Source organism: Spermophilus citellus, assembly GCF_964194105.1.
Source record: "Spermophilus citellus genome assembly, chromosome: 6".
Lineage (NCBI taxonomy): Eukaryota > Metazoa > Chordata > Mammalia > Rodentia > Sciuridae > Spermophilus > Spermophilus citellus.
In genome coordinates, this window is record NC_138187.1 from 11,395,610 (window position 1) to 11,416,880 (window position 21,271).

Below are 21,271 nucleotides of genomic sequence, written 5' to 3' on the forward strand. Positions count from 1 at the left end.
CCGGAGTACCTTCCTCCACACAGACAAGGGGCAGGGCGTTGCTGGGTGTTTTCAAACACAGCTTGTAATCACAGGGTCCCTCAGGATGGGAGGCGTTCCTCCAGGGGCTGATAGTAAATATTTCTGTCTTCGAGGGCCATCTGGTCTCTGTCCTCGGAGGCAGCTCCGTCGCAGGACAGAAGTAGCCAGGGACAGCGCTCGCACACGTGGGCGTGGCCGGGTTCCAAGAAAGCTTTATTGAAGGGCACTGAAACTCGGATTTTATGTGATTTTCACATTAGTTCATTCCCCTCCTCCACCACTGAGAATGTAAAAACCATTCTCCGTTCACAGAAAAAGAGGTGGTGGGTGGGTTTGGCCCTTGGGCTGTGATTTGCAGACCCTGCTTTTGGAGATGTGGGTTGCTATTCTTTTATTTTTTCCTTCCTTCCGTTTTTCTTTTTTGAGATGGGGTCTCGCTGGGCTGCCCAGGCTTAGTCCTGGATTCCTAGAGTCGAGTGATCCTCCTCCCACTTCAGCCTCTACAGTGACTAGGTCCACAGGTGCCCAGGATGGCCACCGTGTGTCAGCATTCGGACTGAAGGCAGGGGACAGACATGGCTGCCCACTGCTCCTAGGGCCTCTCTGACCCCAGAGTCGTTTTCACCCTCTGCCTGTCTCTTAGAAGATACACAGCGTTGGCACAACTCTTTTTGGTTTTATGCAGCATCAACAACAAAAACTCTACCTGAAGTGCTTCCACCAAAAGGAATTGTATTTGCTTTATATATATATACTTGAGAGGTGGTGGGTCCAGGGATTCAAAGAATGACCCCTGTCTCTCTCCATCTCAGTTCTTCTCCCTACCGTGGGGACTTTGCACTTAGAATTCATGTGATCTCAGGGGTTCTTTTCCCCCAAGAATCTATGTACAAGCTGGGGCCTGACCGATGATGTGTCTGAGGCCCCACATCCGTGCAAACCAGGCCTAGAGACTGGGGAAAGGGACCACGGAGAGAGGCTTCAGCCACCCCTAGGTGGGGTCGACCCACTAAATCTCCAGGCCGGGAAGTGACGTGCATGTTGGTTTCCTGAAGGAAATAGGAGCCCTGCTACCAAAGAGAGATGAGTGGATGCTCAGGGCCACCGTGATTTGAATATTGTCCCTTAGAACTCATGTTTCAGAAACTCAGTCCCTGAACTCATATGTTAGTGGCATTTGGAGGTGGGGCTTTGGGGAAGTAACTAGGATTAGATGGAGTCATGAGGACGCCCTCCCCCACCCCATAATGGCATCAGTGACTTTATCAGAAGAGGAAGAGAGAGCCAAACTAGAAGGCTTGCTTTGTCTTGACATGCAACACCCTCGGCCAAGTTATAATGCAGCAGGGAGCCCTCCTTGAAGGCTCGGGCCACGTTCTTGGACTTTCCAGCCTTCAGAAGTGAAAAACTAAATAAACCTCTATCCTTAATAAATTGTCCAGCCTCAGGTATTCTGTTACAGCAACAGAAAACAGTCAAAGACAGGGGCAAAATCAACAGAGGTCCAGACCACCTAGGGGCAATCGCACAATAATACTTAGAATCTCAATGCCTTGAACAAGTGTGTTGGGGACTTGCCAGGAAGAGGAAATCGTTGTTCATATCCCCTCTTCTAGAAGGAATTGCTTGTCCTTCCTTTGGTAGAATTCCTTTTGCGGGAAAGGGAAGGAAAGGAAAGGTCTGGTCTCTTGGAACAGACTTCTATGGGTCTGAGAGCCCAGAGGTCCCTAAAGGTCTCCTTCTCATGTCCTGGGCAGTCAGGTGGCGGAGGCTTGTGGTACTTGAGCAGCTCACAGCCTGGTCTGCCACCTGCCACTCTCAGCAAAGGCACCCAGAGCTGAACTTTGGAGCTGGGCTCAAAATAGCTGTGTGTGACGTGAGCTCTCGGTGAGTCATGCTGGAGTTTTCCATACTTGGAGGGATTGTTGATGGTTGATTCTGCTTCTCCCCACACCAGAGTCTAGCGTTCTCTACGTTCCCCGAAACACGGCTGATCACCTGCAGTTCTTCCCAAGTTTGCCTGTCACCCCGATTCTGATTTTTCTCCTCTTCTTAGAAATCCCGTCCGGATCCAATATTTTCCCCTCCATCCTCTACCAAACCAAGACGGACGCTCAGCTACCAGCGCCCACTTCACAAGCTGCCGAGCAGGACAGACCCACCCCCCAGGCCTAGGTTCAGCCTGGATGGACCTGTGTTTCAGACCCCCACCTTCAAGCCAAGGACAATCCCGGGCATTTGTGCCTGGAGAGGCTCTGGCTTCCTGGAACTCATCCCCCCTGTGCCCATCCAGTGGGCTGTGGGTGGGGACAGCTCCCTCCAGCCTGTCCCCCCACAAAGAGCCAAGTAGGAGCTAGAGGGCAGCCTGGTTAGTTGGAAGGAGCCGGGAACCTACAGGATTGTGGCCGTGTGTTGATTGACGGCGCTCATTGCTGTTTTGCACTCTGCGGTGTCCCCGGGTGCTCCTCCTGTCTCTGCGCCTGTCCCTTTAGCGATGCATCGCAATGACTTTTAGAAACACGATCGGGTTGGAATCTGCAGGGCGTCCTCTGGGCCTGAAGTGCAGCCCTTCCTCCAGGGTCCGCCTGCCCTGGTCTCCCCACCATCGCCTCCTCTCTGCATCCTGTGTCTCTCCTCCCCTTTCTCCTTCTGCTCCACCCACATGGGGAAGCTCGGTCCCACCCCTGGGCTGGGCCACTTGCTCTTCTGCCTGCCTGTGACATCCTTCCCATCCGTCTCCCCAGGGCAGCTCTGGCAGGTTTTTCAAAGGGGGCTCAAATGCCCCCCCTTCTCAGAGGGGTGTCTGTGGCTCACGCCACCTGAAGGAGTCTCTTGTCTGTCCCTTTATGGCCCTTAATTGCATCTTACTGTCAACTTAAGTGGTGTTCATCTTTTTGCCTTCTGTCCGTTTTTCTTACCAGGACGGTTCCCATTTCCTGCTCTGAGAACGTTGCCGGGTGTAGGGAGGTGACGTTGAATAAACCAGGAGCCCATCAATGACACAGGGAAACATGTCCTCTGCCCGGAGCCCCACAGAGGAGGGACAGTGCATGGGGAGGGGCAGAGTCCTGAGTATTCAAAACGGACGTCACCGGGGCTGCTGGGACAAGACTGCCCCGTCGGCTGGGCAATCAGTGAAGGACAGAGCTTGCTGCTCACGGTTCTGGAGCTTGGGGAGTCAGAGACGAAGGCCCCCGTGGATTCAGGGTCTGGTCGGCCACCTCTTGTGTCATGAATGGCAACTTCTCTGTGTCCCCGTGTGATGGAAAGGGTGGGCACGCTCCCGTCAACCTCTTTTCTAAGGGCACCGATCCCGTGAAGGGGGAACTGGGGGCCCCCGGTCACCTCCCCAAAGAGCCGACATCTGACTGCGTCCCACTGGGAGTGAAGTTTCAGTCTGTGGATTTAGTGGGGAGACGAGCATTCACACCGCAGCCCCGATCATCAGGGGAGCGTTAGAAAAACTGCAGTTACGGGTCGTTGTACCAAACACTCAACAAGTACCCTTCAACACGGTCAAGGTCATCAACCACCAGGAAAGTCTGAGAGACAGCCAAGACACGACTAAATGTCATCTGCTCTCCTAGATGGGATCCTGGCACGGAATAAGGATAAAAACCTTGGTTAGGTAAAACCAAGGAGACTGAACAAAGTAGGGATTTTAGTTAAAAAAAAAAAAAAAAAGGTGTGGGGGGTTGGATTTCTAGGCCTGATGCTTTTGCCTTTGTTGTTAATCTCTCTCCACTCAGAACTTCCAGCCCAGCCTCTCTGTTTTCATATCTGCTTCCTCCCGCTTCCTCTTCCTATTTTTTTTGGGGGGGGGGCGGGTGGGTATTGGGGATTGAACTACTGAGCCACATCTCCAGTCCTTTTTATTTATTTATTTTTTTTTAAGACAGGGCCTCGCTAAGTTGCTGAAGCTGGCCTCCAACTTGCAATCCTCCTGCCTCAGCCTCCCAAGTTGCGGGGATTGCAGGAATGAGTCACCGTGTCCCCCTGCTTTCTCCCTCTTTTGCCACAACCTGACTTCCTTCTGGTTTTCAATTCTGCAGTCCCCATGAGCCTTCATGGCTTCCCAGAGGATTGTCCCCGACCCTCCAGCAGGCCACCCTCGTTCAGAAAAGAGCATATCCTGCACTATGATGGGGTTCTGAACTTTCCCAACGAAAATAATGTTCCCCGTACCGTTTATCTTTAGTTTCTGGGCTGTGAGGAATGCAATGAGCCACATGATTTCCAGGCTAAGCAATTTTTAAAAACTGAAATATTACTTCAGACAGCCCCAATTTATTATCCTCCCGATTCCCATCATCTCAGCCCCAAGCGAGCGTGGCTTCGAGCAGCACCATCTGGTTCTTGAACCATCCTCGCGTGACCGGGACCCTCTGCTCACTTCTGAATTGGTTTGCGAACTGCAGCTCTCGGAGAGTTTGGAGAAGACGTGTGAATCACCGCTCAGGATGGATTTATAATTGTCTGTATTCACAAAGTCCTTCTGAAATTGCAGGACTAGAGGAGAATTTTTTAAAAATATAAAAGGACCTTGAATAATAGGACGAGCCAGGCAGGGGCTGGGGAACATGAGTTGTTTATGCAGCTATAATTGGGCAATTATCTTACGGTTATTACAGGGTTACCCATTTCCTTCAGCTCCAGCAGTTTTGATCCTACAGCCCCAACTGTTCCCTTTGAAGTAGGAGAAACGCTCTATTTGCTCGTATGGTCCCAGAAGACCTCAGAAACCACTTGGAGCCCTTTCAGCTTGGGGTTGGGAGGAAGGTACTGGAGTGGTGTGGTGACTCATTGAAGGTCACTTAGAAGTGTTGGGGACAGGACAGTGAGTAATGTACCATGACATTACAGGTTGCTGAATAATCTGCCAGGACTTGTGTGTCATCCCCTTCAAAGCCCCATCCTGAAGGTAACACGTACATTATTCAAAGAAAATCTTTCTGGGAATCCCACTTGGGAAAGCAATCTCCATCCGTGGCAAAGTCTTAGGAACATCTTCAATTGGTGGTGAATCTTTGCCCTGGAGAGGGTGTCCCAGAACAAGCCAGCCCCAGTGTATGGAACCAGGACCAAGGTGCCCTGAGACCAAAGGAAAGAGGCTCTGTTCAGGGCAAAATAAGGTAGCTGGAGGTTTTGCTAGGTTATGGCATTTGCCAGACATCAGCTGTTACAAAGAAGCAAAGCCAGGATGAACCTGAGCTTGCTTCTCTCCAAGGCCTGCATCTTAGCATTAAATGCTTTCTGTTAGTGTAACAAATGCCTGAGATGAGTAACTTTATAAAGAGAAAATCTCTCACTGAACGACTGGGAAGCAAGAAAAAAAAATAGAAGAGGATCAAGCCTCCTCTTTTGAGACCAAGCCTCCCTTTACCTAAAGACCTCTCACTAGGCTCCACCTCTTAAAGGTTCCTCACCACCCAATAGCGCCCAGTTGGGGACTCAGCCTTTAACACTGGGCCTTTTGGGCGGGGAGGGGGGGACACTTATTCAAATCATAGCACCTTTTGTCTCCTTAGACAAACCAAATGAGGCTGAGAGAAAAGAAACGTGGAGAAATTTAAGCATGCACTTAAGACTGTATTAGAGAATCACAGTCTTTGCCAGGATTTGGAGCAAGGCGGTTTTCTCCACTGCACATCTTCTCTGCGGTGATTGTGAATGTAAAGAGACATTACGTATGGGACCGCGCTGGGCAACAGAAGGTCCCATTCCTGTCTGGGCCCAGTGGCATCCTCCTTCGAAAGGCAGGCTGGGGGTGGGGCCGGGTAGAGCATCCAGGAGCTTCTGCAAAAGCAGTTACTTCATCTCCTTGGGAGATGGTGACTCATTAAGAGCAACCGGCTTCTTCTGGTCACCATCACACTGGAGGGAGAGGAGAGGCGCTCAGCACCTCCTGTGATGGAATGTTTGGGGCTGAAGTGACCTTCTTCCCTACGTGGATGACTGAGGCCATCAGGGGCTGGGATGCCACCAGGAGACTTTGAAATGCCTCAGGAAAGTGGCTGGCCAGTAACGGGGCTCAGGTGCATCTGCCTGGTATTTAAGACTCTCTTGGATTGACACCAGGAGGAAGTGCCCGTGGAGGCTCAGGTGGTGAGCATCTTAACTGGGCTGCCACGTTTCTGCTTAGAAGAGATGACAGGGCTGGGGTGCAGCTCTGTGGTAGAGCACTTGCCTAGCATGTGAGAGGCCCTGGATTCCATCTCTGGCACTGCCCTCCCCTCCCCCCCCCAAAAAAAAAAAGTCAATATAAAGCAATCCTGAGTACGTGGTCATGTAGAGAGAACACGGCTGTGAGGGATCCCAGGCACTGTTTGGAGTTCTGGAAATGCCATTTGGTAGCTCTTTGGCTTAGCACAACAGGTTGGAAATCAGGTTGGTCCGCCCTGGCACCCCTTGCTCTGCCACTCACTGATTGTGCAACATTGACCCATCACTTATGACTCCCCTGAGCCTCATAAGATTAACCTAGAAGGAGAAGGTGATAAAGCAAGTGCCTGCCTCCCAGGATATTGAGGGGCGAGATGCTGGTACGTGCTCACATAGATACTTCCCATAGAGAGCTTTGGATGTGCACCAGGCACATCCCGTTTTGGAGCAAAAGAAAAAGCCGGAAGTATCCAGGGATCCCGGGACCCATGGCTGGGACAGAGACTAAGGGAGACTCCTCTTTGGTGTCCCCAGCAGTTTTACCATCCCGATCTGTATTTAAATTCGAAGTTTCTAGGAGCCTGCCAGCCCTCTTCCACCATCACCTCCACCCCTCCAGTCCCTGGGTAGCTTTCCATTTTCAAGATAAATGACTAACCGTTCTGGCACGTCCCGGCCCTGCCCGGTGCTCAGCTCCTGTTTGCTCGGCTGCTGCCCAAGAGGCAAGCCTCTTCCTGGGGTGGCATTTGGGGATAGAAAGATGGATTTAGCTGCCTCTTCCCCCAGAAGTGACTCAGCTCCTGGAAGCTCGGTGACAATGATAGCAGTTGGAGCCCTGGGGACTCGTGGGCCGTGATGCTCTGCTGGGGCAATGTGCAGTAGGGCCCCTTAGTGACCATCTTCTCTGGCTGGTCTGGAATGTTCCTCCCAACTCCTCCTGTGGATCCGCATCTCTGGATGCCTGCCCTCTGGGTGGTCAGCCCTGGGAAGGGACCATCATGCCATGCTAATTTCCATTACACGAATTCAGACCGATAAGAAGCCAACTATGTGTGACATTTATTTATTTATGTCCCATAGCAGAATTCCTCAGAGTCTGAAGACCAGAAGGTCCCTGGACCCTACCCTCTACCCTAGGGGTTATCCAATGATGGACGACTGTCCATTAGGACAGTGGTCCTTGACTGTGATTGACAGCAAGGACTCTGCAGAGGCTGGATCTCATTTCAGATCTCAGCCTCATCTCATTTTCTCCTGCGCCTTAACTTTCTCATCTTGGAAATGGGATGAGGGTACTGACCACAGTGGGGGCTGTTCCGAGAATCAAACAAGGTAGCAGGCAGATCTGGCATGTGGTGGATGCTCCACGGTGTTAGCAGTTATGGTTCCTGGGTCGGCCTGGGTTTCTCAATGTCCAAATTAGGGTATCCTAGGATCTACCAATGACAGCAGGGCTGGCAAACTTTTTCTGCAAACAGCCGGGTAGTTAATTTCTGAGACTCTGCTGCAGTGCTCAGTTCTGCTGTGGTAGTGCAGAACCGGCCATGGATAATATATAAACCAGTGAGCACGACTTGCGCACGAGGGCGTTCCTGTGCACTTAGGACCTCAGTGCACAGGGCTGGATGGCAGCCGGGGCTGGCTGAGGTTGTCAACCCCTGGCCTGGGGCTTGGTGAAGGCGGAATGAGGTGAGGCTTGCAGGAGCCTGGGGCCACACTGGGCAGAGTGCTCACTACTAGAAAAGACGCTATTTCTTGTCTGCCTCGAGGTTTGGACTCTCCTTCTCTAGGGGAAGAAGAATAGCCTTGAGGGAGACTCTCCAAAGTTGGTCTCAGCGCATTCTCTGCCCCGCATCCGAGCTCCCAGCGCATCCGAGCTGAATGTTTATGGCAACACCTGGAGCCTGGCAGCACCACCCCCCCCGCCCTCCCCCAGGGACGGAGGTAAAATGCCAGTGTGTGGGGTGTGATGAGCTCTCTCCGTCCCACGCCTGGCCCTGGGGTGTGTTGCCATTTTCAGCATCTGTCCCCTGGAAAGCAGGTGGCCCATCTGAGCCGTGATGGGAAACGCGAGCAGGGCCCTTCCTTGGAGGGCTTAACTAGGCGTGCTCACACCCACACCGTGTTTGACCCTGGCTCGGGAGCTGCAGGGTGGGGTGAAGGCATATGGAGGGGGGTGGGGAGAAAGAGCGAGCTGGGTTCGAATTCTGGTCGTGTGGTCCTGTCGCTTTCCTTCTCCGAGCCTCAGAGTTGTTTGTTGTCTGCAAAATCCAGATTCGTTGCAAAAAGACCTGGAAAGCCTCCGGCACGTGGTCACTATGGAGCCCCATTTTGCAGAGAAGGAAATGATGCCAAGAGACTCTTCAGCTGATGAAGGACTTGTACCAGGATCTCAGCTCTGGCCCCCAGCAGGCTCTTGCCAGACCCCACTTCCTGGATCCCCGCTGCTTCCAGCCAAGACTGTGACACAGGGTGACCTAAAGCTTTTGGAGAGAGCAGTGGCTGTCTGGGAGCTTTCAAGCCCATGGCTACTAATCTACGTTAGATGTCCTCTGTTTCCAGTGGGGGTGTGTCCTGATGAATCCATCATAGATCAAAAATATCATAAGCAAAATGCATTTAATACACCCAGCCTACCTAGCACCCAGCTTAGCAGGACTGTACACCGAAAAATCTCAGCTCTTTGCCCTTGGGATCCCGTGGCCAGTAGAGCTGCAGCTTGCTGCCACTGTCCAGCACTGCAAGAAAGGATGTGACCGCCTGTTGCTAGACCAGGAAGAGATCCAAATTTGAAATGCAAAATAGGGGTTTCTACTGAATGCCTTCATCACCACCGTAAAGTCAAAAACTCACAAGTCAGAGACTGTCTGTAGCAGTTAGTGTCCTAAAATTCATATCTACCCAGAACCTCAGAAAGGGACCTTATGTGCGATGTCAGGGTAGGTCCTAAATCTAACAGGACAGAGAGGGACACACAGAGTCACCAGGAGGGCTGTCACGTGAAAACAGAGGTTGAAGTGATGCAGCCACAAGCCAAGGGTGGCCAGGAGCCACCATGAGCTGGGAGAGGCAGGAGGGATCCTCCCCTGGAGCCTTCTCAGGGAGCAGGGCTCTGCCAACACCTGGGTCTGGGACACCCAGGATGTGAGGGAATAAACTCTTGTCGTTTTAAGCATCTGGTTTGTGGTGGTGGCACCATCCGGACCCTGAGATGGGAATGACCTGGGGTATCGACCTGGAGCACCTGTGGACAAGAGGCAGCCTGGATGGACCAGAGCCGACATGGGCACGGGCTCAGCCACTCCCTTGTCAGCTCTGCCTCTTGGCTTCCTTTGTAAAAGCCAGGGCGTCCGATCCTGCTGACCCGTGCGGAGGAAGAAAAGAGAAGGCGGGTCAGAGCACGTGCAGTGTCCTCATGACCAGACGCTGAGCCCCAGGCGCAGCTGCCTGGGTGGTGGGCTCTCTGTTCTTGAACCACCAAGAATTAAAGATCTCCTCCCCAAGGTCATCCAGCTACTTGGGGGGGCGGGGGCAGAGCTGGGACTCCTACTCAGGCCATCAGAATCCAGAATGCCCCACCGCTGCCCCAGGACGAGGCCACTCCTTCAATGTGAGAATCCACAACAGGGAATTGCCTTCCTCCATGGGGGTTTGATGGCTGGAGGGGGAACAGATTTTGGCCATGGACAGTTCCCCCAGGGGCCAGGTGATGGAAGGGTATGTAACTTTCCAAATTCCATTTGCTGGAGAACTCAGGGCCAGGAGAGGCCAACAGACCGACAGAGCCTGTCACAGGGGCTCCTGGGAATTGTCACTATTCCTGAGGTCAAAGAAGGCAGGAGCTGTCTTCAGGGAAGTCTGCAAGTCACAGTGTCCCCGTCTCCATGCAGGGGTGCCAGGCCAGGGCTCCAGGTGGCTGGAGGGAGACACACAGGTAGAACCAGGGTAGCTTTCCAGGTGCGGACTTGGACCTGAGGACAAAGACCAGCCCCAGGCAGCAGAACTGAGTGTGGGGTGGGGCGCTGAGCCTCAGGGGGGTGTTGGAGAGTCAGAGATGAGGGGTGTGTGTGGTGCTGGTCTCCGTAAAGCAAGAACATCTCCTTCTCCTAGTGCGCCCCTCCCCCTGTGAAAGCCCTGAGAACCCAGCCATCCTCTCCCGAAATGCAGCCTGAAGGAACCTGGATGTGGGCAAAGATTTCGCTTTGGGAATGCACACAGGGAGGGAGGGGGAACCACCCAGAGGCCTGCAGACTGGTCCTGTGATTCGTGATGGAGCCCCACGCAGAAAGCCACCCAGCCTTGCCCACGACGGCTGAGCAAGAGCATCCGAGGACAGGCGAGAGAGTGCTTGTAACGTGTGCTGGTGAGAAGAGGGCAGGAAACCAGCAAGACTCCGTAGGACCAAACTAAGTCGTGGGATGGCAGATATATGGAGAGATGTGTGTGTGCATCTACATAGACACATGCAAATGTTAACATTTTCAATCACTAACATTTTAGTATACATTTTTTTTTTCAGTATTTAAAAAATAGGCGTGTACATATATATGATTATACATGTTGCCTATATAAAACTATATACGCAGGTTGAGTATCACTTTTTCCCAAATGCTGGGGACCAGAAGTGTTTCTGATTTCAGATTTTGGAACATTCGCACATACATAATGAGATATCTTGGGGAAGAGGACTCAAGTCTAAACAAAATTTATTTATATTCCATCTATATTTTATACATAGAGTCTAAAGGTAATTTTATGCAAAATGTATGTATATGAAATATGCATATATATATAGTGCTGTTTATGCAATATGTATATTATTTTTATATATATATTTTTAAAAAAATTTTTTTAGCTATTGATAGACCTTTATTTTTATTTATTATATGCGGTGCCGAGAATCGAACCCAGTGCCTCACACATGCCAGGCAAGTGTGCTACTGCTGAACCACAACCCCAGATCCCCTTTTTATTTTTTAACAGTGTTAAGCAGGGTCTCCCTACATTGCTCAGGGCCTCCTTAAGTTGCTGAGGCTGGTCTTGAACTTGCAATCCTGAGTTTTATGCAGTATTTATAGTGTGCCTGCATTTTGACATGAGGTCAGGTGTGGAATTTTCCATTTGTGGCATCATGTTGGCACTCAGAATGTTTTGAACTTTGGAATATTTCAGATTTCTGATCTTCAGGTTACAAATCTTCCCTCTGTGTTGCCCTGTATGGCCACGCTACGAGTATAAGTCATGTAGATGACCGTATAACTGTGTCTATAGATAAAGGTTAGACAAACATACTGAAGGACACAGGACAAGATTTTAATGTTAGCCTATGTGGTGATACATACATGCACACATGTGCAAACATACACCCACACATGCATACTGTCATGGGTTGAAATTTTCTTATGTTGAAACCCTAACCCCTAATGGGCTGTATTTGGAGATGGGTCCTTGAAGGAAGTAATTAAGGTTAAATGAGGTCAAGAGGGTGCAGCCCTGATCAGATAGTTCTGGTGTCCTTATAAGAAGAGACACAAGGGGCCTGGGGCTGGGGCTCAGTGGTAGAGTGCTTGCCTAGCATGTGTGCGGCTCTGGGTTCAAGTCTCAGCACCACAGATAAATAAATAAAATAAAGGCCCATCAACAACAACAACAAAATTTTAAAAAGAGAGAGAGAAAAAGAAGAAGAAGAGACATCAGAGAACTTGCTCTCCATCCCTCACCCCCACCCCATGCACATACCAAGAAGAGGCGGGGGGGGGGGCACAAGCCAGGAAGAGTGTCCCCTTCCAGAACTGTGCCAAAGTAAACTGCTATCATCTAAGCCATCGGGCCTCTAGTGTTTTGTTACAGCAGGGCGTGGTGTCTTTCCGTATATGTAGTGATGTATGTGGTTATACATGGTGATACAGTTTCTTCCATATAGTTCTTCTATACGGAAACATATGTGACTCTGACTATATAAGACTGGAAGAGTGGCCATCAAAACATCAGCAGCGGTTCTCTCTGGGCAGTGGGGTTATGGATGACTTCTTTGTGCTCTTTCTTGTCTGCCTGTATTACATGAATTTTCTACAACAAACATGTTATTACTTTATGTTACTTAATACTTACGTTACTTGGTATTACCATAAGATAATTAGTATGAAATTTTCTTCTTCCTCAAGTTGTCCTCGGTCTTTGAGGCTGGGGCAGGGCAAAGTGGCCATAGTCAAGTGTGCCTGCACCTCAGAGGTTGGGGCCAGGCAGGGACTGACCACACCTTAAGCCTTTGTGAGCCTCTGCTGGCATCATAACAAATGTTCCCCTGTGTCTTGGTCTGTTTTCTGTTGCTGTGACAGAATATCAGGGAGTGGGTAGTTTATAAAGAAAAGAGGTTCATTTTAAATCATGGATATGAAGGCCAGAAAGTTCCAGACTGGGCGGCCACACCTGGTGGGAGTGCCTTGTGCTGTGTCAGGGCAAGGGGGAAATAAGCAGAAGGGCAAGCGGGTGCGTGCAGAAGAAAGGGGCAAGTCCAGGAAACTGAACTTGATTTCTAATGAGCCGCCCTCTAGGCCACTAATCCATGCCCATTAACCAAGAGCCCAGCCGTTAGTCCCTCCTTCACAAAGACCTAATCACCTCTTATAAGCTCAACAGCCTTACCCTGGGGACCAAGCCCCAGCATGAGTTTTGTTGGGAACAGAGCACATCCAAACCCTAGCATCACGGAAAACATGGTTCCCTGTTCCCGAAGGGTCCACTCCTGAGTGTTTTCAGCCCAGGTCGAGGTCTGCAGATGGTCGAGGTCTGCAGATGGCTGAGGTCTGTGTGAACCAGCCATGCATGATGGTCCCGGGGACTGCGGCAGGGTCTGTCCCTGGGAGTTCTTGGAAGCCTGCGTGGACTCGGGCCTGATGCCTGTGTTTCCGTCCTGCACAGCCCAGCTGGACATCATCTCCATGGCAGAGACAACCATGATGCCCGAGGAGATCGAGCTGGAGATGGCGAAGATCCAGCGTCTCCGGGAAGTGCTTGTCCGCCGGGAGTCTGAGCTCAGGTTCATGTGAGTGCCCAGGGGAGGGAAGGAGGGGTGTGGAGGAGGAGCCCGGGGCCCTGATGGCTGTGGGTGGCCTACTGCCTGAGAGGCACTTGGACGAAGGCATTGCATCCATTAAAAAAATAGATCTCATTTGGTTCTCACTATCTCTTAGAGAAGTAAGTGCTATCCCCATTCAAACAAGACCCTGGGGTGGAGTTCAGGCCCAAGTTCTTTCTATGTTCCCCATTGGGGAAGGGGTTGGGGGGCCCACAGGTTGTACCCTGAGCTGGGGCTGTACAGATCACACAATCTGAGCTCAGATAGGCCCGAGATCAAAAATTGCTGGGTGAGCTTAGGCAGGTTGCTTAGCCTCTCTGAGCCTCCTGTGTAAAAGGGGAGAAAATAATACCCCTCTTGTGGGGTCCCTGGCAACCCAGGTGCGTTATAGAGGGTCTTCCAAGAGAAAATTGGGCTCTGGCAGATAGAGTTTAAAAGGCAAACAAAGAACAGAGGGTTAAGAGGTAATCTGGAACAACTAATAAAAAGAAAAAAAAAAGAGGTAATCTGGGCTCCTCCTGCCATCTTAGAGCCCGAGGAGGTGACTGGGGACAGACTTCTAAGGGCAAAAGTCTGGAAGACTTCTCTGATATAAGGATGCTGATTCATAATGAGGATGGGGGGCCATGGGAGGAGTAGACGGACTTTAGATAGGGCAAAGGGGACGGAGGAGAAGGGAGGGGGCATGGGGGTAGGAAAGACGGTGGAATGAGATGGATGTCATGACCCTAAGTACATGTATGAAGCCACGAATGGTGTGAGCCTACTTTGTGAATGAAAAGAGAGACATGAAAAATTGTGCTCTGTTTGTGTACTATGAATTGAAATGCATTCTGCTGTCATATATGACTAATTAGAATAAATAAACTTTTTTTTAAAAAAGTCTGGAAGACTTCAGCCAATGACACTTTTGCTGGCTATGGGCAGGGTCTCTGGCACCAAAGGGGATGCACGGGTCTTGTTAAAACTGAAGGTGATCAGGCGCCTGTCATCCCAGCAGCTCTGGAGGCTGAGGCAGGAGGATTGCGAGTTCAAAGCCAGCCTCAGCAAAGGCGAGACACTAAGCAACTTAGTGAGACTCTGTCCCTAAAATACAAACTAGGGCTGGGGATGTGGCTCAGTGGTCGAGTGCCCCTGAGTTCAATCCCTGGTACCCCAAACAAAAACAGACAAACAAACAAAACCCCTGAAGGCCCTTGTGCCTGAGATGGCCTGAGTTCTCTACAGGCAAGACACAAGGTGTGCATAGGAAGCCACGGATCACGGAACAAGACCCCACGATCCAGGAAACGGCAGGTCAGTCTGTGCCAAATTCCAAAGCCACCTTCCTGCTAAGGCCGCTGGACACAGAGTCAGGGCGATGCTGTAGCCGCCCCAGAATTTTAACCAATGAAAAGTCAATAAGTCGAACTGGATTTGTGCTTCCATAATAAATGAATAAACGAAACAACAAAAGAGGTGACCTTGCTGGAAAATTCTCCCAGCCTCGCTGGAAGTGGCAGGAGCGGCACAACTCGCCCGGGCACCGATGTCTCACAGGCAGTAAGGCTGGGCGGGTGATTAATCCTCTTGGCAGATGGGGAGACTGAGGCTCAAAGAAGGTCAACCACCTGCCCCAGGCCTCCCAGGAGGCAATCGGGGCGTCGGGCCTCAGCGTCCAGCTCTTCCTGCCTTCAAAACCTATATTCTCAGTGTGACAGTGTTTGACCCTCTCTCCCGCCCCCTAAAAGGGACTGCAACATTTGTAGCTGCCGTTCATTCAGCCTGTGCTGAATGCATGTGATCCCTTCTCGCGGGAGCTCTCCGAGGAAAGTTCTAGAACATTCCTGCTTTATGAATACGAGACATCGTCCCTTTTGTCTGGAAATAAGCTAAACCAACATGCGAGCATGCGGAAGCTCTTCCTTCCTCCCCGTGTTTGGAAGGGAAGACGGAGAACATGAATACAGCTCTGCAGGACTGAAGGTCCCTGGAGGAGTACAGAAGGAGCTCACGGTTGCTTTCCAGCTGTGGGGACAAGGCGGCCACGTTGCCTCGACTGACCTTTGCTGTGAGTGTTTACATGCACACACACACACACACACACACACACACACACACACACACACACGGAAGTCCTTCCCGGCACATGGCAGGAGCGTGGCATACAGCGGTGCTTCAGGACAAGCATAGCTAACATTTATTAAGCGCTAGCTCTGGGCCGGGAACGGTACCAAGCTCTTGACCTTTGCTCTCACTGAATTTCCCCATCAAGCCCATGAATCCACCGCTGAGGGACAAGTGTCAATAGTAAACACTAGAATAAATCAAGTCATCTAAAGGCTCCCAGGACACAGCAGGATCCAGTGACATTGTGCAGGGGAAGAGCCAGTTTCCAGTCCCCCCCCCAGAGGTCTTGCTAGGGTCCCAGAGGCAGGTTCAAATGATAACGATGCTCCCCCAGGCCCGGCCGCGTGCAGTGCGTAGCCTGCCTGGACGTGCACCCACCTCATCCATCTCGGAGATGCGCCAAGGACTCTAAGTTGGCCAAGATAGAGGACGCAGCACACTCAAAGCTGGTCAAACTCCTCATCCATCTCCCTCAGCCTTCCCACCAACAGGCTGAGAACCAAGGTCATGCAGGAATTGAGTCTTGCAGCTATGGCTCAGGACGGGTCCTTCCATAGGTGCAGGGCTTGCCCTGCAGGTGAGTCCTGTTCTTATGTCCATCTCGGAGAGGAAGAAAGGGGGGCCCAAGGGATGGGCAGCCAAGCTGGAATGCACTCTGGTCCCAGGTTGTTTAGTAATGAGTGAATCAAGGAGGGAAGAAGGGAAGGGAGTGGGAAGAAAGGGAAGAAATTGAAGAAGGCAGGAAGGAAAGAAGGCAGGCAGGCAGGGACACGGGCAGGGAGAGACGGAGGGACCGTGGAACTCCACGAGGGACGTGTCCCTCGCTGTTGTGTCTTCCCAGCATCTTGAGCAGCGCCTGACACCCGCCAGCATCTGATGTCTGTCAGGTGGCCGTGAGTGACCCTTTCACAATTATCACTGTCTCCAGTCACCTGCTGCACTTACATGGACTTGCACGGGGGCCACCCTTGGCACAGAGTGAGAGGGAGATAGACTCTCAGACCCCGTTCAGCATTCTCAGGCTGGTAGGGGGTAGCTCAAATGGCAGGCATGTGACAGCGCTTGGCGGAGACGCCCGGTGGTCATAACAACCACAGTGGGATCCGTGTGGTCACACCTGCTCTGGAGGGACCACGTGGTCGTGTTAATACCCGTCAACTCCCGAGGAGCCTGGGAGCGCGCCCACGTTCCACGGCAGAGAATGTCCTCTGCTTCCAAGGCCCCTGCCGGGTTCTGGGCCTTCTAGGAACGGGCCGGGTGGTGGCTGCTGCCTTCCTTCCCTGCCCCAAGGTCTGGGGCTGCTCTTTGGTGGCTCTCTTTCTGCTTTGGTCACTGTCCTGCCCTTTTCCTTTGGATCTGCAGCCTCTGCCTGTTCTCCCTCCCCTCTTGCCAGGATGTTGAGGAACCAGGAGAGGGGGATTTAGCCATTCCCAGGGAGCTCAGGAGTCATCTGGCTCCTCACGTCCTTGGGCTTGACCTTGGGTTCAGGGCAGAGCACAGGAGCTGCTGTTCACTGGGGCCCCTGCTGTGCCACACAGATTGCGCTGGGCACTGCATGCATTGGCTGATTTGCTTTAGCAGTTCCAGAGTTCTCACAGGCATCCTGATGGGGTCTGTCCCTGCCGTGGTGAGGGACTGAAGTGGCTTGCTCAAGGTCAGTAGCTGGAACGAGGCAGAACCAGCAGTTGAACCCAAGATGTTTGTTTTGGAGGCTGAGCCCTCAACCCTAAGCCTTTATTCCCAGTGCGGGGACCCCGTGCTCTCCGCCCAGCTTCTAGAGCGCGCAGGTGGACCCTGGAGGCACGCCCAGCGTCCCACGGCAGGGCTTGTCCTGCTTCATCATCTCAAGTTGAGGGCCTTGGAAACGGACTGGGTCCCACTTTGGACATAAGGATCGATTTTGGAGCCCAGAATGACGAGCGCCATCTTAGTCAAGGTCTGTAACGTGACCTGCTGGGAACCGTCTGCAGAGCCCCATTCCTGGAAGGATTCCCAAGGACCCCAGTGGTGGCACTGAGTGAGCCCTTATCATGGGCCTAGGCTCACTCCGAGTCCTTTGTGCCTATTGTCACCACGTCCGTCAAGTGCTGAGGGACAGCTGCCTGCTGGCCCTGCATCAGGCCCTCAAGGTCAAGTTCACAGACCCTGCTTAGATTGACAGGCTGCTGTGAGTGAACCCCAGCGGGTGCATGTTCTCCACCCTGAATGTCCACCGCGTCTCCTCTCACTGTCTTCCCTAGCTTGTCCTCGGGTTTCCAGCTTGCAAAATGGCATTTTGAGATCCCTCTCCTAAGGCTTAGCAATCTTATGAACTTCACTAGACCAAGTCAATAAACGCCTTGGTCCCCTGAGCTGTCTGGGAGACAGTGCCCCGGGCTGCTTCTCCCTCCTGGCCTCTCTCCAGGTCCCTCCTCCTCCTGTTCTTCTGCAGGTGAGGCTCCGGGGACTGCCAACCCCCTCACCCTCCTCTTCCTGCCCTTCACCCGGCCCGGGCTCACACCATGAGCTCTGAGTGTCTCCTGCAGCCTCTGGTTGCCGGGCTCAGCTCCTCTGCCTCCACCTACGGTCCTGCTCCTGCTGTTTATCTGGGTTTCAGATAATTAAGTATCTTCAGCCTCAGAGTGCGGCGGGGCTGGTTATCTCCTCTTCACACCAGCTTGCTGGATTTTCATAAAAGGGACGTGTGCCTGTCTCTTTGCTTGCTCGGTGGGCAGTGGCTTCTAATCAGCACTCAGCGGCGGCAGGGAGCTGGGCGGGACAACGGCATATTTCAGGAGCACAGCCCTGGAGTTCCAATATTTCTAGGGTGCCCAGCCTTGAACTCCCGTACCTTCATTTAATTAAGAAGTACCCGGTGTGATGAGGAGGTCAGGCCCTTGGAACCTGGCAGAGATTCAAGGAGTGCATGAGTTACAGATGACAGACTTTTGAATACTTGCTCTGCAGGGTATCTCAGTGTATCGATGTGTTGATTCATTTAATCCCCTCTACAACCCAGTAGGCAGATGATAACACACACAGACACACACACACACACACACAGACACACACACACGCTCTCTCTCTCTCTCTTTACAGATGAATGAAGCGGAGGCCCAGAGAGGTCAAGTCACTTGTCTGGGGTTGCACAGGCTCCATTAAATAGCAGACACTGCTATAAGCCAGGCTCTCTGGGGCAAGTCCATGGCCTCCACCATCAAGCTATGGGGTCTTGCAACTGATATTGAAACTGGTTCTGCTTCTGACCAACTCTGCGGCCTAGAGGAAATATTTTGCCCTGTTAGGGCCTCAGTTTCCCCATCTCTACACTGGAGCGCTGATGTCTCTCTGGCCACGCTGTAGCAAGGGTCAGAGACCACACAGCTGAGAGGTAACCGGCTTTTCCTAGGGAGAAGGGGGATCTAATTCCCTTTCCTCCTTTCTCGTTGTTAGCGCTGTGCTCAGTGGCGGGAGAGCAGGGATCTCAGGGTTTCTTCTGCAACTGCAGAGAACACTCAGGAAACAAGCCCGAGAGAGAGAGAGAGAGAGAGAGAGAGAGAGAGAGAGAGAGAGAGAGAGAGAGAAGCTGGGCTCTGGATGGTGGTGCTGACGGTCCCTCGCGCTGGGGGTTTCTGGGTGTGCCTGTCCATCACCAAATCCAGCTCCACGGTGGCGCCTGGATGGTATTGTTACGGTTTCTTCCCCTTGAAACCTGCATTTTTCTGTCCCTGGTGTGAACTGGCATTTCTGAAGCCTCTTCGGCAGAGCTTCAAGCCAAGGGCGAGACAAAGCGTGTGCGTTTATGTAACTGGATGCGTCACAGCCCCACTCGAAGTTCTGTGTCACTCCGGATGCACTCTGGGTTTTAAATAGCATCTCTAAGAACAGGTCACCGTTGCCAGAGCCACTGTACCCATCAGGTGGGAGGAGACTCCCTGAACTGCAGAACATCTGAAAAGCAACTTGTCTTGGACAAAATAGGCAAGAATTTGAGAAGTTGGGAGGGAGAGGGGGCTTGGAAGGAACGGGAAGGGTTGGAGAGGCTAGAAAATGGATGGAGAAGGGGCCAGGCTAGACCTCTCCGAGGGGAAGGAGCCTCCTGCTGGGTTTCTGTATGTCCAGGGAGGTGGGGACGCTGCTGGGGACTGGGTGGACTGACCAGCTCTTGTGACTTGCAGTCCAGAACAAATTTTAGAAAGGAAATACCTCTCCTTGAAGGACCTGTCTTATCATGAGTGTATCTCACTCTGTTAACTCTGGATGAAGTTCAGGTCTCCTCTGCACCTGCAGGGTCTGGTACATTGGAAGTAGCGTGTCATCTATGACCCTCTGTGAGTCAACTTGCCTGGACCACAGGTGGCCTAGACATGTGGTCCAACATGGCTCTCAGTGTGTGTGAGCGTGTTCCTGGGGTGAGGGTGATGTTTTAATGATAGATTGAATGAGGTAAATGGACCTCCTGTGGGGGGTGAGCCTCTTCTCGTCAGTTGAAGGACTGAGCTAGACGGAATTCCTCGTGCCTGAGCGGGGGCGTTGATAGTCTCCAGCCTTCAGACTCTAACTGGAACATCGGTTCTCCTTGGTTCCCCAGCTGCTGACCTTTGGACTGGGACATACACCATTGGCTCTCTGGGGTCTCCAGCTTGTTGACGGCAGACCTAGGTTTTGTCAGCTTCCATCAGCTTATGAGCCAAATCCTATTGGTCATGATTCTCTGGAGAACCCTGAAGAGCCCTGTTCATCCGCAGAAATTTTCATCTGGAGGCTTTATCTGGTTAGCAATTGATTAAAGGGAATTTCCTGCAACTCAGGAGGCTGAGGCAGGAGGATCGCAAGTGCAGTCAGCCTCAACAACTTAGGGAGACCCAGTGCAACTTAGTGAGACCCTGTCTTAAAATAAAAAATAAAAGGACCTCACCTTAAATGACCACAGCAATCCGGGTCGGGCTAAGCCCAAAGCCGGTGGCGGAGACCACGTGGGCACGGCGCACCTTCGCTGCTTTGGCTTGGGGCTTCTCGTCATTTTTTGAAATCTCTGAAGCCCAGGGTTCTTCTGTTCTCTGCTTGTCTCTGGCCAAGTGCTGACTGGAGGGGCCACCGAGGAGGAGCAGGGCTGGCCTGTGCCTCTGGACGGCTGGAGCAGAGTCAGAGAGCTCCTGGCCACATCGCTCTTCAGTTAAGAGTGTCCCTCTCTGGAGAGTTCTGGGACGGGCTCCTGGAGAGGAACAGCTCAGCTGGTGTGGGGGGGTCCCACACGTGGACAGCCGCCCCAGCCAGCCACCCCCTTAGGAAATAGCCGACTGCTATTCATTGAGCCATCAGTTCCTCAGGCCTGGTTTTCTCCCGGAATTCCAGGATACCTCAGTTCCCTTCACTCCTCAGGGGTTCAAGTTCAACTGGATCAAGCCTCTCTTGGTTGGGTTCTGCCAAAAGTGAGGAGATGCCTACGTTTTCATTCCTACATGGCCTGGTCTTTGAGGGGGGGCTCCTTTCTGATCAGGAAGCCATCTCTTTTCTGAGACACCCGCCCTGGCTCCAGATTAAATCAGGGTTTGAATTCCAGCTCTATCTTTTGCAGGGCTGTGGCATCTTGCACGAATATCTAATCTGTTTAAGTGGATTTATGCACTGATTAGGTTGAGGCTCTCATAACTCGATCATTTCACCCCTGAACGTTCTTGTATCGTCTCACACATGAGCTTTTGGGGGACACCACATATCCAAACCATAACACCCAGAGACCCGGAAGGCTGAGGCAGGAGGATGGCAATTTGAGGTCAGCCTGGGCAATTTAGTAAGACGTTGCCTCAAAATAAAAAATAGAAAAGGGCTGGGGATGGAGCTCAGTGGGAGGCACGCTGGGTTCAATCCCCGTACCAAGAACAGAACAAACAAACCCAAAAACTTAGGAATTGCAGGGAG

At 52.0% G+C, this 21,271-nt stretch overlaps 1 protein-coding gene across 2 annotated transcripts in view; it reads left to right on the forward strand.

Annotated features, from left to right (window-relative positions):
• BMERB1 (bMERB domain containing 1) overlaps nucleotides 1–21,271 on the forward strand; it is an 83,467-nt gene that overhangs the window by 35,876 nt on the left and 26,320 nt on the right. For both annotated transcript variants that reach the window (XM_081298732.1, XM_081298733.1), the window contains exon 2: nucleotides 13,105–13,228. In XM_081298732.1, the coding sequence (XP_081154858.1) occupies nucleotides 13,105–13,228 (124 nt within the window). The remainder of the gene's footprint in view (nucleotides 1–13,104; nucleotides 13,229–21,271) is intronic.